Raw genomic sequence first — 15,611 nt, 5'->3', positions numbered from 1 at the left:
TTGGAAGGGGATATCCTATTACATGGTCTTTTAGTTCACCTGATCTGAATCCCCTTGATTATTTTCTATGGGATTCCTGTGGCGTCACCGCCAGACACAACACTTGCTAGGTCGTAGCCTTTAAATCGGCCGCGGTCCGTTAGTATACGTCGGACCCGCGTGTCGCCACTATCAGTGATTGAAGACCGAGCGCCGCCACACGGCAGGTCTAGTCTAGAGAGACTCCCTAGCACTCGCCCCAGTTGTACAGCCGACTTCGCTAGCGATGGTTCACTGCCTACATACGCTCTCATTTGCAGAGACGACAGTTTAGCGTAGCCTTCAGCTACGTCATTTGCTACGACCTAGCAAGGCGCCGTATTCAGTTACTATAAGTAATATCTTCAAGAACGTATTCTGAACAGATAATATTGTGAATCATGTACCGTCAAGAGCGACGTTCATCATTAATGGATTAAAGTTAAGTATCAAACTAATTACGTCCGCTTTCTGAAGTCTCATTCCTTGCCATGTTCCAGACGTCACGTCAGTATAGTTCTTCCCTCCTCACGCTAGCCTGAGTGAGCTAAAACGTGTGCATTTCGGCCTCCCCTCGTAACACGGTGTTGGCTTTTCTGCTAACACAAAAATACCTACAGTCACTTGTGTAGGAGACCCCAGTGGATACGGAGATGGAATTAGTTACCAGAACTGTAGCTGCCTGTGATGTGCTGCGAAATACACCAGTGATATTTGTCAGGGTGCGTGAGAATCTTGTTCGCCGATGTCATGCCTGCATTGAGGTTGATGGCCGTCAGTTGCAGCACATTTTGTAAGATACAGTACAAATGATACGTTCATTGAGTCAATGATGATATTTGTTGTTAACTGTAACAAATCTAAATAAAAAATTATACAGTAATGTGATTTGATTCCTACTATCTCCCTAAGCTGGTTTCTCCGAACCCAGGTTCCATACTTCAAATTCTTCAGTCGAGCATCCTCTATGTCCTGTTAAATTTTTACACGCTCTTAAGGAATAAACCTGTGAAACTTAGTTGTTTTGTGTCCAATCTAGCAACCACTTGGGCAGGGAAGACCTCAATTCGAAATAATGAGTTCTCCCGTACCACGTTATTCTTGAACTTGCAAGTCTTAGGTAGTTACAGCGAGGGATTTTCGGTCCGCTGTACTAGCAAGTCTATAGACCTCCTCGAGCACATTACTGCAATTAGAATGACTAGAGTGTGCGCTGTGTTCAAAATTTGAAGGTAAGTCAGCCCTTTGCAACATTATGCCCCCCCCCCCCCCCCCACACCATAACAGCTGGACCAGCAAAGCACCCAAGTTCTAAAATTCTGGACGTACCATGATAAACTGCCCAACAAGATCGTTTTCGTGGTGCACGTCTTGCGAAGTGGGGAGGCATAATATTGAGTGGGTGTACTGACTCACCGATCAACGTTGTTGTGACTGTACTCCTTTCCCACGTGCTCAAGGGTGAATTCAGCCAAGAGTGCATTTTTATTGAAGACAAGTTTCTTGAAAAAATTTCATCGAGCTATGTTACTTGGCAGTACACGTCATGCGAAAGTTACTTTCGTCCTTAAGTTTTACACAGTGCACTTCTTTAAATACTATACAGAAAGATGTGTAATATTCCCAAGGTTTCATTTTCAGTAGGCTTGCAGCAGAATGGTGAAAAGTGAATCCAAGTTGAAAAGTTTGTACCATTCTGTACAGTAGTTGCTCACAGTAGTTGAGAACTTTTATTTGTAATATGTTATTGATTCGTGTACGCCTCACAATTGTTTCTTGTTTTATCACTCAGCGTCCTGTGATCTATGCACTCACGTTCCTCGAGGACCTATCTTCGGCTAACATGGACCCACGGAAATGATAAATTAAACAAATAAAACTGAGACAAGAAGGAGACCTAACTTCAAAAACTGACAGGTGCGTCAGTGGAGGTGACCGACTTGTCTGACGGCGTGATAAGAGAAAAAAAGGAGTCGAATGGAAGACATAAGATTTCGGTGTTAAAGTTCAGCAGAGTTCTGGAAGACTTGCAAAGAAATAATTATGAAGGGACAGATAACATTCCTTCGGAATTTCTGAAGTCATTGCCGGAAGTGGCGAATAAATGACTATTCAAGTTGGTTTCTGGAGTCTGTGAGACACAATACCGAGAATAGCAAGAGTGTGTAAGTGCGAAAACTGCCGTACAATGAACTTAAAAGCTCATGCATGTTACCTACTGACAGTAGCAATATATAGAAAAATAGAAAATAAAATTGAGGATGTTACATGGTTCAAATGGCTCTGAGCATCATGGCACTTAACTTCAGAGGTCATCAGGTCATCAGTCCCCTATAACTTGAACTACTTAAATCTAACTAACCTAAGAACATCACACACATCCATGCTCGAGGCAGGATTCGAACCTGCGACCATAGCGGTCGCGCGGTTCCAGACTGTAGCGCCTAGAACCGCTCAGCCACCGCGACCGGCGGATGTTACATAACGATTAGTTTTGCTTTAAGAAAAGTGAAGGCACCAGAGAGGCAGTTCTCATTTTGCGTTTGGTAATGGAAGCAAGGCTGAAGAAAAATCAAAATACATTCATAGGAATTGTCGACCTTGAAAAAGAGTTCGAGAGCGTAGTGTGAAATGGTGTAAGATGTTCGAAGTTCTGAGAAAAATAGGAATAAGCTGCAGAGAAAGACGGGTCATACACAACAAGTATACACAATACCTACAAGAACCAAGAGGAAACAATGAGGCTGGAAGATCGAAAACGAAGCACGCGCATTAAAAAGGGTGTAGGACAAGGATGCAGTCTTTCGCTGCTTCAGTCTACACATCGAGGTAGTAATGACTGAAATAAAAGGGGGATTCAAAAGTGAGATTAAAATGCAGACCGAAAGGATATCAATGATAAGATTTGTTGAAGGCATTGCTATCATCAATGAAAGTGAAGAAGAATTATTGAATATACTAAACGGAAAGAACAGCTTAATGACTGTAGAGTACGGATTGAGAGTAAACTTGAAAAAGGCAAAAGTAATGAGGAGTAGCAGAAATGAGACCAGCGATGAACTTAACATTAACCGGGAACCTCAAACTAGACGAAGTTAAGGAATTCAGTTATCTTGGATGGGACGAATCAAAGAGGACTAAAAAAGCGGTTTGCACAGGCAAATAGGACATCACCAGTCAAAAGAAGTCTTCTATTATCAAATATAGGCCTTAATGTGCAGAAAACATTTTTGAGTATTTAAGTTAGGAGCACAGTACTGTGTAGTATTTAATCAAGGATTGTAGGAAAACCGGAAAATCTAATCTGGTTTCTATTGCTGTCTTTTCCTTCATTGTTTCATGTCCAATTTCGTAGTTATTTAAAACAGTCTACTTTAGATATTGTGTTGTTACTTTTTTAAGCCTTTGAGGTACATTACTAATGTGTATTTTTTCTTTCTTTTCAAATTAGGTTTGCAATACTACCGGAAAAGAAAACGAAGCGTTTGAGATGTAGTGTTACGGAAGGATGTTGAAAGTTAACTGAATGGATAATGAATGAAGAGGTTCCTCGCAGAATCGGCGAAGGAAGAAACTTGTTGAAAACACTGACAAGAAGAAGCGACTTGATGACGGGACGTGTGTTAAGACATCAGCATATTACTTCGATGGTACAAGAGGGAGCTATAGAAACTAAAAATTGCAAGGGAAGACAGATTTTAACACGTCCAGCAAATAATTGAGGAGGCAAGGTGCACGTGATACTTCGAGATGAAGAGGATAGCACAAGAGACGAATAGCTGGTGGGCCGCATCGAACCAATGATTCTAAAACCAATGTTGGTGGAAAAAGAACCAGAGAAAGTTAAAAACTGAAGCACATAGCTCAAATTGTGACGGCTATGAAGGAGTAGGCAGAAAAGACTGTAGGTCTGCTACCATCGATACTGCTGGCAACCACGCTACTTCCAACCGATTCAGCAAAGGAGGAGTAGGAAAGTAATGTTTATGTCCACTGAACGCGATGTGCAGAAGTAAAATTTTACTCACCTGTCACTGAAATGCGAGAAATCAGTAACGAGAATCCGGTTGATGAGACTGACGTCTCTCAAGATAATACACGGCGTCATCATCATGTAAAATCCACCAAATGGCTTTCCGTCCAGCTGGTGGTACAGCGTCTGCAGCATAGCAGAGAACGACTCCGTGGCGAAGAGAACACGACGGGTGTCTCCGAAGAACAGCTCGGGGCGCGTGCCCGGCACTCCGAGTCTCTTCCAGTAGTTGTTCACCGACCAGAGGTAAGCGTAAGAGAGGGCAGCGACGGCGGCTACAAGCGCCAAGCTCACCCAAGTAACAATTACAGCACTCAACATTCTCGTGCTGAATGTTTTTTTCGTCGCACTGCACTGGATCTCGAATTTAGAGTGTCACACGCTACCGGCGAGGAGAAAACACAATATTTGTCCGTCACACGCGACTTCTGACAAAGCCTGGGTGTCACTGATGTGCATGATGTCATGCTTCCGTGAAGCTGTTCGTAGCGAAGGTTTTGTTATACTGAATGAAGCACGGAAACGTCCCGGAAAGTTCTCGTAGCACAACGCGGTCAGCCACTTCCCAACGCGACCACTCTCCATCTACGAGTCAGCGGCACTATTCGACTGAGCAGGAAGTGTGATTTGCGTACCGCGCACAGCTGCTCGCCGGGTAGACTGCACGCATGTCCACCAGCCAACTGCTCGCCTCCTTTACAAGTGTCGGCTACTTGCGCCTATTTACTCGATGCTATGACGCACGCGAGAGGCGGCGCAGTCCCACTCTGGATGACCTTGTGTAGTCGCTTAACGAGCACCGACGTAGGACGCTATCAAGGATCTTTGAAATCATATGGTTGGAAAGTACACGGTCGTAGGGACTTTGGAAAAAATGTAATTGAAGCTTACGCGCGAATAGCGCTTTATATTCTGAACTCACACTCAATGACGTATCTCGGCCGACCGTTGTGACCGAGCGGTTCTAAGAGCTTCAGTCCGGAACCGCGCTGCTGCTACGGTCGCAGGTTCTAATCCTGCCTCGGGCTTGGATGTGTGTGATGTCATTAGGTTATTTAAGTTTAAGTAGTTCTAAGTCTAGGGGACTGCTGACGTCAGATGATAAGTCCCATAGTGCTTAGTGCCATTTTTTTTTTGACGTATCTCGAACAGAATGACCTGCCTGACAAACAAATCGCACTTTTCTCACATGATCTCCTAAGAGTTATGGATCGAGGCAGTCATGCAGATGCGGTTTTTCTCGATTTCCGAAAAGCATTTGACTCACAAGGGGAGGCAACGACGTTGGGAGGTACACTACTACTCTGAAGAAAATCGAAAGAGAAGTTTTCGTGTTTATTATGTAACTCATGTAACTGTGCGAAGGTGTCTTCCGGAGGACGTGACTGTAGCCAAGGCAGGCACGATAGATCAGCGTGTTCGGTCAGAGGGTTAGCTGCCATCTGTAATAATAATAATAATAATAATAAAAGTGAATGGATCAATGAAGAACCTGAACGGATGTCATCGGAAGTCCGCCCCAAACAAATACAGCGACCCCTGACGAACAAAATGAGATAAAAAAGCTTGTTCGGTCAGAGGGTTAGATGCCCTCTGCAATAAAAAACCTCAGTGAATGGATCAACGGTGAACTTGAAGGAGTGTCATGAAATGTCCGCGACGTCCGCTCCGCACAAATACAACAAACAATAACGAACAAAATGAGATTAAAAAAAGAAAGGAAGTGGTTAATTTTCGCACTTTGCAAGAGGATTGTGGAGGAGGCAAGGGTTAGAATCCTAGCTATGTTGACTTTTTAAACTGTATTTTTTTCATCACAGGTCCCATTATTTAATTTATATGGCATCTGAGAGGTAATATAATGAAAAAAAACACGTGCATTTTCATGAAGTTGTAGTGAATATTGACTTTTTACTGTTTCCAGTTAAATTTTCAAGGACGAGGGACAGGTTTGGAAAGCTCAAGTCAAACCTCTATAAATAATAATGCTAATGACGTTGTTCACAATCAAAAATGATGCTGAGCACTATGGGACTTAACATCTGAGTTCATCCGTCCCCTAGAACTTAGAACTTCTTAAACCTAACTAACCTAAGGACATCACACACATCCATGCCCGAGGCAGGATTCGAACCTGTGACCGTAGCAGTCGTGCGGTTCCGGCCTGAAGCGCCTAGAACCGCTCTGTCACAGCGGCCGGCTGTTCACAATCAGTAATGTTGTAGGTCACAACAGTAATGTACGATTACTCGTCGGATGTGCTCTCGACATCACACGTTGCACGATGGTAGTTGTCAAACATGGGATAACATTTACTGAAACTTCATGTAAATACACTGGTCATGATGATGTTCGGTTGTGGGGCACTCAACATCGTAGTCATCAGCGCCGTACAAGTTCCAGATCTTTCCATTTCCAGTCTCGGCGCTAACCGAACGACGATGAGGTGATGAGTATAACACAAACACTCAGTCCCCGGGCGGAGAAGATGCGCGACCCGGCCGGGAACCAAGTGCCAACTGGCAGTTGATGGTTCGAGTGCTGACACATCATCTGCGTGTCCAGTTACGCTGGCAACTGATGCGATATATATAGGGATCATATCAACCCGCTCCACATCAACTACAGCCTGAAGATGGCGCACTGAAGCGCTGAAACTGGTTGAAACAAAATAATATCAAATCATAAGGACGGCTTTAGGTGTTTCATTTTGTCACAATAGTAAACGGCCGTCGTCCCATACACTTCCTGCCAAGAGGATGGGCATACAAAAACTTCATACGGGTTTGTCTTACGTAGCTCGAACGCTAACCACTTGACCAAAATTAAGTCTAACGTCAGAAAGTTAGGCACGGTTACATAAGGCACTTAAGAGACGCGTAAAACTTCTCTTGCGATTTTATCGGAACTGACAGAGTTATGCACCTTACAACTTGTGCATTATGTTGTTTTCATTGTCCACAAAATTTGTACAAAGTTCGAAGAAAATCTGCAATCCCAACGTTGTGGCCTCCCCTTGTCATTACCACACCTACAGGTTTTAACAAAAGTGCGATCGTATGGGGTATAAGGCGAAATTTGTCACTAAATTAAGAATTTACTGGTAGGGAGGACGTAGCATATTGTCTTGAATGCAGATTCATCGACAGATGTGCGCCTAATTTCCTTTGCACAAGGGAAGTGTGTTGGAACTCTTGCTGTTACTGTTATATATTAATGACCTTTCAGACAATATTGATAGTAAACAACATGATTTTCGCTGATGATGCAGTTGTCTCAAGAAGTACTGTCTGAAAGAAGCTGCACATTCTGTCGTATCTTCATCAGATTTTAAAGTGGTGCAAGGATTGGCAATTTACCTCAAAAGTTCAGATATGTAAAAATTGTAAAAATTGTGCACGGAAAAAAAACTGCCGCGAAAGATTTAAAATGGCGCAAACTCTGTTGCAGAGTGAAAATTCATTCTAGATACAATTCCGCAGGAGGTGGCTAAAACATGTCTCCTCAGTACCCGTTCCTTCTCTCTTTCTTTACCCGGAAGGTACCCAGGAGAAGTTCCGTGAAATTCGAGAGGTATAAGGTGAGGTACTGGTGGAAACTGAGCTGTGAGGACAGGTCGTGAGTTGTGCCTGCGTAGTTCAGTTAGCAGAGTACTTGCCCGCGAAAGGCAAAAGTCACAGGTCCGGGTCCTGGTGCGCCACACAATTCTTATTTGCCACAAAAGACTCAAATCAGCGCCCACTCCGCTGCAGAGTGAAAATTCATGCTGGATAGTCTGGATAGTATCCTATGGCTGTGGTGTTAACAGTGCACAGTTGAAATCGGTGAACTCACAGAAATACCTGAATGTAATTGATTACCGGCCGGAGTGGCCGAGCCGCTCTAGGCGCTTCAGTCTGGAACCGTGCGACCGCTACGGTCGCAGGTTCGAATCCTGTCTCGGAGATGAATGTGTGTGATGTCCTTAGGTTAGTTAGGTTCAAACGGTTCAAATGGCTCTGAGCACTATGGGACTCAACTGCTGAGGTCATTAGTCCCCTAGAACTTAGAACTAGTTAAACCTAACTAACCTAAGGACATCACAAACATCCATTCCCGAGGCAGGATTCGAACCTGCGACCGTAGCGGTCTTGCGGTTCCAGACTGCAGCGCCTTTAACCGCACGGCCACTTCGGCCGGCCGGTTAGTTAGGTTTAAGTAGTTCTAAGTTCTAGGGGACTAACGACCTCAGAAGTTAAATCCCATAGTGCTCAGAGCCATTTGAACCATTTTTGTAATTGATTGTAGGAATATGAGATGGAACGATCACGGAGGCTCAGACGTAGTTACAGCAGACTGCAGACTTTGGGTCATATGTAGAATATAAAGCTAGTGAAATCAACCTACTTACAAATCATTCGTGAGATCCATCCTACTGTAGAATATTGGTCATGTGTGTTGGACCCTATTTAATACGACTAATGGGGAATACTGAATGTTTACAGAGAAGAGCAGCACGGATGGTCACAGATTTATCTGACACGTGGGAGATCGTCTCAGAGATGTAGGAAACATTAAAACTGACAGACACTTGAAGGTAGACGCCAACTACCCCGGAAAAGCCTACTTCAAAAGCTTCAAGAACCAGCTATAAATGATGAATCTAGAAATACACTAAAAATCCCCATATACGACTCGCTTAGGCATAGTGACTATAAGATTGGATTAATCACCCCACACACAGATGCATTTAAACAATCATCCTTCCTGCGCTCCATACGTGAATGAAACGAGAAAGAGCCCTAATTACTGGTACAATGGGAAGGACCCTGTGCCATACAATTCACAGTGGTCTGCTGTAGATGTAGATTTAAATGGCATATTCTGTCGGATATTTGACGTCTGGTGGATTGACGCTGTTTACGGCATTCTCTTACGGGAGTTCAGGTCCATCTACAGGGTGTTTCAAAAACATGATACGTATCACAAAGTATTACTTTGTCCAAACTATCGATCGCTGCGCTTTGACTCGGCTATTGGAGAAACGAATAGATAGTCTAGTTTATATTAACAGCCGCTAGATGTCAATTGTCTGGTGTTTTGCTTGGTAACCATCATATGTCCAAAATGTCTACTCCGCAGCAGAAATCATTTTGTGTTCTCGAGTTTGCGAAGTACAATTCCGTGATTACAGCGCAAAGACGTTTCAGGTTCAGATACCAAATTGATCCTCCGAAAGGGTGGAACATTCGCAGATGGTATCGACAGTTTCCAGATACAGGATGTCTATGTAAAGGAAAGAGTCCTGGCCGCCCTCGTGTTCCTGAAGGAAATGTTGCACGAATTGAAACTGCTTTCCAACGTAGTCCTTCAAAATCAACTCGTCGGCCAGTCGGCAGTTACAACTGCCTACGACAACAGTTTGGCGTGTTTTGAGACGTCGGCTGGTTATGAAACCGTACAAGTTACAGCTGTTACAAGCTTTGGGTCCTGATGACAAACGCAAACGTGTAGCATTTTGTAACGGGAGTTACCTAGACAAATGTATCACTGAAATTTCGTTACTGTACGTTAATTATTTTTTGGTGTTGCGATTAATTTTCGTCAGTGTAGTCTGTTATTGTCTTCTGTATCAGGAATTTTCCTGTGTGGTTAGGTATTTTTTTATGCAAGCTGTGACTGAATTTTAGTGTTTTAAGGTGGTCTATATTAATTATATTTGCGCTGTTGTTGCTGTAAGCTTCCAAGCGGTCGGCAAATGCCTTCTATGAACTACTTTTTGGGGCCCTGCCATCTTCAGAAAATCTTGTTTTAAAATTCCTGCATGTCTGTTCTATGGATTGACTGACAAGAGGTGAATGATAATTAGTATATGCCTGATCCGTTGAATTTATCTTTGGGTGTGCCCCGTGTTCTTAGCTGTGTCTGTGACGAGTTGTCCCTTCGGAGTCGTATTTGCGGTCCCTGTTTCTTTTAAAATGTTATCTTTTTTGTTTTGTTTGTGGATTCTTGTCCGGCTGTGAGCTGTGTGTTTCTGTCTGTGTGTTAAATTCTTCTGTTTGGTTGTGTAGGGCCCTGTTATTGTGTGTATGTGTGTGTGTGTGTTTTCATTAGAGCGCAAAAACCAAACATGATGACTCTCTTACGCAGGTGGTTCAAATGGCTCTAAACACTATGAGACTTAACATCTGAGGTCATCAGTCCCCTAGACTTAGAACTAATTAAAGCTAATTAACCTACGGGCATCACATACATCCATGCCCGAGGCAGGATTCGAACCTACGACCGTAGCAACAGTGCGGTTCCGGACTGAAGCGCCTAGAACCGCTCGGCTTCTTTCGCAGGTGCTGATACTTCTGAATGATATATGTGTCGGGTACCGAACTGTAAGCAATTGCAGTCAAAGATTTTGCTACCTGTCTCCCTTTTTTATTACGTAGAACGAATATCTCTAAACAACTTTACAATTTGGAATTGACAGATTGTTATTCAACATATAGACGAGACGGTGAGTCGCAGACAGGCACAGTGAAAAAGAACACTAGAAATATTTAAGCTTTCGGTCGACGTCCTTCTTCACAAATAGAAAACCCATACAACAACAACAATTATTCATACACACTTAGCCACTGTCTCCGAGCGCTAAGGTCCGAGGGCGACCGCATTCGACGTGAGCCGCCGTCTAGCTGCAGTGGATAGTGCGGGTAAATGAGAGCTATAGGGCGGGGTTGATATTTCATCCTGGACTTGAACACTTTAAAAATTGTTGTACATGAAAATGTTAATATCGTACACTAATACAGGACAGAAATTTGCTTTGTCTCGTGTTTCTTCCATTACACGAATTAAACGTTGGCACTTTGGAATATTAGTCTAAACGGACAATTGCTTCATTTTTTTCTTTTCTAAAATGTCCCATTGTTTGTAAATTTGCAATAAACTACATGATAGTAACAATATGATGTATAAGATATTGATCTGAAGTTACGTAGCCGGCCGAAGTGGCCGTGCGGTTAAAGGCGCTGCAGTCGGGAACCGCAAGACCGCTACGGTCGCAGGTTCGAATCCTGCCTCGGGCATGGATGTTTGTGATGTCCTTAGGTTAGTTAGGTTTAACTAGTTCTAAGTTCTAGGGGACTAATGACCTCAGCAGTTGAGTCCCATAGTGCTCAGAGCCATTTGAACCATTTGAAGTTACGTATAATGGGCAGGGGCTGAGAGTGGTGACTCCACCACTCCACTGGCCTATTTTTGCCCTAGTTACGTTGAAGTTACATGCGTTCCCAGAAATTTATCCAGGAGGGGGTCGAAAATCAAAAATTGCCATTCCTTATATAAATGATTTGGTTAGTTCCGGAACGTGCCATGCCACAAGAACTAAATATTTTTTGTGACAAATTCTGCGTAGTTCATATGGAGTCTTCTTACTTGGTATTCTAATTCTGTTTATGAATAATATTCATTGAAAACGGATAGTCCATTGTGAGTTACGTATGTAGTCGTGTGTCACACCACCCAATTAATTAATTTATTTTATTTATTTATTTATTTTGCATCTTGGGTATCGTATCTCCTGCGGCCTTATTTCCAGTATGTCGTCGCAATTTGGGATTGTGCAGTTTTTTATCGTAATCTCCTACGAATGTAAGACGAGATGTCAGATGCGGTTCTGTAGCTGGACCTGTAAATTACCGTATCGAAGAGACCTAGTATTTCACCAGTGAAAATTGTGCTGAATGCGAGAAAGTATGGTTTAATAAGTCTTAAAGTTCTTGGTATCGGTGTAATGTCGGCCCGTAGCTCCATGTTTATTGGCTCCCGTCTGTTGATTAAGGTCTCAATAATATTATAGTTGCCGTTTCCTATGGTTTTGCCGTTGATCGAGAGAGATTTGTGTTCTTGTCTAAAATCCGTAAGCTCTACGCCACGCCACCTGTTTGGCGCTGTTAAGGTGTCGTAACGCACATTAAAAATATTTCCGCTCATGATAAAAAATGGCTCTCGTTGGATGTTTTTTCTATGGGAATAGGTGCTGGACGATCTGCGTCGAATACCGAGATTTTGAGTGTTTGCTCTTTTTGTTACAGACTCATTTGTCTGTCCAATTACAATTCGATGTTAAGTCTAATTTTGTTTAGCATGTCCGTCCAATTTCACGTCGTCGGTTTGTGGGGTATTATCTTCAGATATATCCGAGGATTTTGTAAAAGCTGATTTCTTCATAATATCTTGTGTCACCGAGCCATTACCGACGCGCAATAGGGAGGTTTTTATTTTATTTAGCTGAGCATCCGTTCCTACAGAAAAGTCATTGATGATGCGTCTCGCCAAGAGGAGATCTTCCGACGATGATATGGCAACACACATATAATCGGCGTGTGCTGTCGGGTTTCCTATGGTGTTTGTTGTGGGGTTTCCTATGGCCACAGCAATGTTGCAGTGTTGAAGTTTTTAGCAGGGACTCTGCAGCACTCGCACACAGAACCACCGACGCTGTGCATCCTTACTGAATTGAACGCCTGCTCACTTAGTATCCGCAATGAGCCCTTTAATTAGTTTCATCACAGGTGCAATACATCCCATTTTCTACATGATTTTGTAGAGACAGTCATAACTAATGAAGTCATATGCCTTGTCAAAGCATAAAAATACGACATGGCAAGCTCTGCTCTATGCAAAGGCATAAATTATGTCGTCGAAATCGCAGGCGGCAGATATTACTGAGGGAGACCGTTGTATTCGCACCCGCCTAAAAGTTCATGTTTAAAACTGGTTACATTCGCAGTTGAAGCCCCCAAGTCATGATCTTCTAGTTAGCATTAAGAGTTCAAATGGTTCAAATGGCTCTGAGCACTACGGGACTTAACATCTGTGGTCATCAGTCCCCTAGAACTTAGAACTACTTAAACCTCACTAACCTAAGGACATCACACACATCCATGCCCGAGGCAGGATTCGAACCTGCGACCGTAGCGGTCACGCGGTTCCAAACTGAAGCGCCTAGAACCGCACGGCCACACCGGCCGGCTTTAGCATTAAGAGAGGAATGGTACTCATTTAATAAACATTCTTCCTGTTGTCCGTTTTAGGTAGTGACACGATGACATCATCTCCGAATGCGAGAGGTATGTCTCCGACATTCCAAGACATTTCAGGGAGCGTGGGTGCCAGAAGGTCCCAGTAATGTTCGTATAATTCAGAAAGGGTCCAGACAGCTTTTTTAACAGATTCTTTAACTGTATCTTCGTTAAAGGGTGCATCAAGGTTCGCTCTTCCATTCTACGTCTACATCAATACTGCGCAAGCCACCTGACTGTGTGTGGCGGAGGGTACTTCTGGTATCACTAACTGATTCCCCCCTCCCCCTCCCTCCCTCACCTGTTCCATTCGCGAATGGCGAGTGGGATTTTATTCCTTTAAGAGCGACACGTTGAAGTCTGTCTGCAAGGAAGTTTTGAATCGAATCGCAAATATTCAGCAAGCTGCGCCATTCGGCCGACAATCTTATTCACAAAGATGTTCATCGAACTATAGTTTCCAATATAAATTACTATAATAATCCTGTGCGTGGGTTAAGATTTCACGCCTATTTAAACTCTGTTTTCTAAATGTTGTGTCAAAAATTCACCATCTTCAGTTTGCGTTCCCCACATTATCTATGCCATCGTTCCAACATAAGTTATTCGTAATTGTAGTACCTAAGTATTTAGTTGACTTTACATCCTTTAGATTTGTTTAATTTGTCGTGTAACTGAAATTTAGCGTTTTCGTTTTAGTACTTATGTGTATGACAAATCTGTATTTACATTCATACTCTGCATAACAGTGTGAAGTATATGGCAAGGTTTCTTCCTAATCTATCAAAAAAATGGCTCTGAGCACTATGGGACATAACTTCTGAGGTCATCAGTCCCCTATAACTTAGAACTACTTAAACCTAACTAACCTAAGGACATCACACACATCCATGCCCGAGGCAGGATTCGAACCTGCGACCGTAGCGGTCGCGCGGTTCCAGACTGTAGCGCCTAGAACCGCTCGGGCACCTCGGCCGGCCCTAATCTATCACTTATTCGTATAGAGAATGTGGTGAGGATGACAGCTTAAAAGTCTTTGTGAGGAAACTAGCCGGCCGGAGTGGCCGAACGGTTCTAGGCGCTACAGTCTGGAACCGCGCGACCGCTACGGCCTCAGCTTCGAATCCTGCCTCGGGCATGGATGTGTGTGCTGTCCTTAGGTTAGTTAGGTTTAAGTAGTTGTAAGTTCTAGGGGACTGATGACCTCAGAAATTAAGTCCCATAGTGCTCAGAGCCATTTGAACCATTTGAGGAAACTAATTAATCTGTTCTTATCTCTGCGGCCTTTACGGGAGCGATAAGTGGGAGAGTAGTGTATTGATTAAATCCTCCCTTAGTACCGGTTCCTGAAACTTTGCAATCAGGCTCCTGCGGAAGCATAATTACAAAGTTCCAGGAACCAGTATTAAGGGAGGATTTAATGAATTCACTAGTCTCCCACTTATCGCTCCCGTAAAGACCTCAGAGATAAGAACCAGTGTTAAGGGAGCCTGGTGATTTGGGATAGTTACCGCCTGTCTTCAAACGCCTGCCAGTTCAGGTCTTCCAGCATCTCTGTGGTGCCCTCCGAGAGGTGAAACAAACCAATCGTGCTGTCCCTCTTCGCACACATTCTGTATGCCGTAGTAGGTGAGGGTTCCACATACTTAAGTAATTTGCTAGGATGGATCGCACAAGTGTTTGCTAAATAGTATATTTTTAAACCGATTGCATTTTCGCAGAATCCAGTTAAGGAACCGAAATTTATCTCCTCCATTTCCTACGCCTCACCAAATATCCACCACCACTGTATACGAGTATTCTTATATGAGTCAGCGACTCTGTGGTAAACTGGAAAGCAGCTCACCAAGCCATAAAATAGAGAATAGAAGCATACAGATATCGAGAACTCAACATGATAGCCACGCGTGGTAACCGCGTGGTTTGGGGCGTCTTGTCACGGTTCGCGCGGCTCCCCCCGTCGGAGGTTCGAGTCCTCCCTCGGGCATGGGTGTGTGTGTGTTGTCCTTTGTGTAAGTTAGTTTAAGATTAAGTAGTGCGTAAGCCTAGGGACCGATGACCTCAGCAGTTTGGTCCCATAGTCCTTACCACAAATTTCCAATTTTTCCAACATGCTGTAAAGGCTTTTGTGTACAAACAACCTAGTATTACCGAAAGTATGCTACATCACCCATATGCTTCTAACCCTAAATGTAAAAGCCAGCAAAAATTAAAAGGCAATATAACTGTTCGTACGGAACGGATAAATCTTCTAAGTCCCGCACAACACATAACAAATGGTCTAAAAGAGTGGAGGTTTCAATTTCGTCGATATCAGGGCGAAAAGGTATTGCCATCTCTGTAAGAAACATTTTAATTCGTCGCCGAGACACAGCTAAATCCCAGCCTCAGAGCCAAGAATCACCAATCGACGTAGTTGGCATCAGCCCCATCCTTCGTCTTTCGACTTTTCTTTGTTGAACACGACTACATTCAAGGCACAGCTAAACAAAACGTAACGACCA

General features: G+C 43.5%; 1 protein-coding gene across 1 annotated transcript in view; it reads right to left on the bottom strand.

Annotated features, from left to right (window-relative positions):
• LOC124593917 (cytochrome P450 6k1-like) overlaps positions 1-4,372 on the bottom strand; it is a 97,598-nt gene extending 93,226 nt beyond the window's left edge. The window contains exon 1 of the mRNA XM_047132267.1: positions 4,047-4,372. Coding sequence (XP_046988223.1) covers positions 4,047-4,372 — 326 coding nt within the window. The remainder of the gene's footprint in view (positions 1-4,046) is intronic.
• Positions 4,373-15,611: the final 11,239 nt, after the last annotated feature.

Source organism: Schistocerca americana, chromosome 2, assembly GCF_021461395.2.
Source record: "Schistocerca americana isolate TAMUIC-IGC-003095 chromosome 2, iqSchAmer2.1, whole genome shotgun sequence".
Lineage (NCBI taxonomy): Eukaryota > Metazoa > Arthropoda > Insecta > Orthoptera > Acrididae > Schistocerca > Schistocerca americana.
The sequence above is the reverse complement of the archived record's forward strand: the minus strand, read 5'-3'. Positions and strand labels throughout refer to the sequence as shown.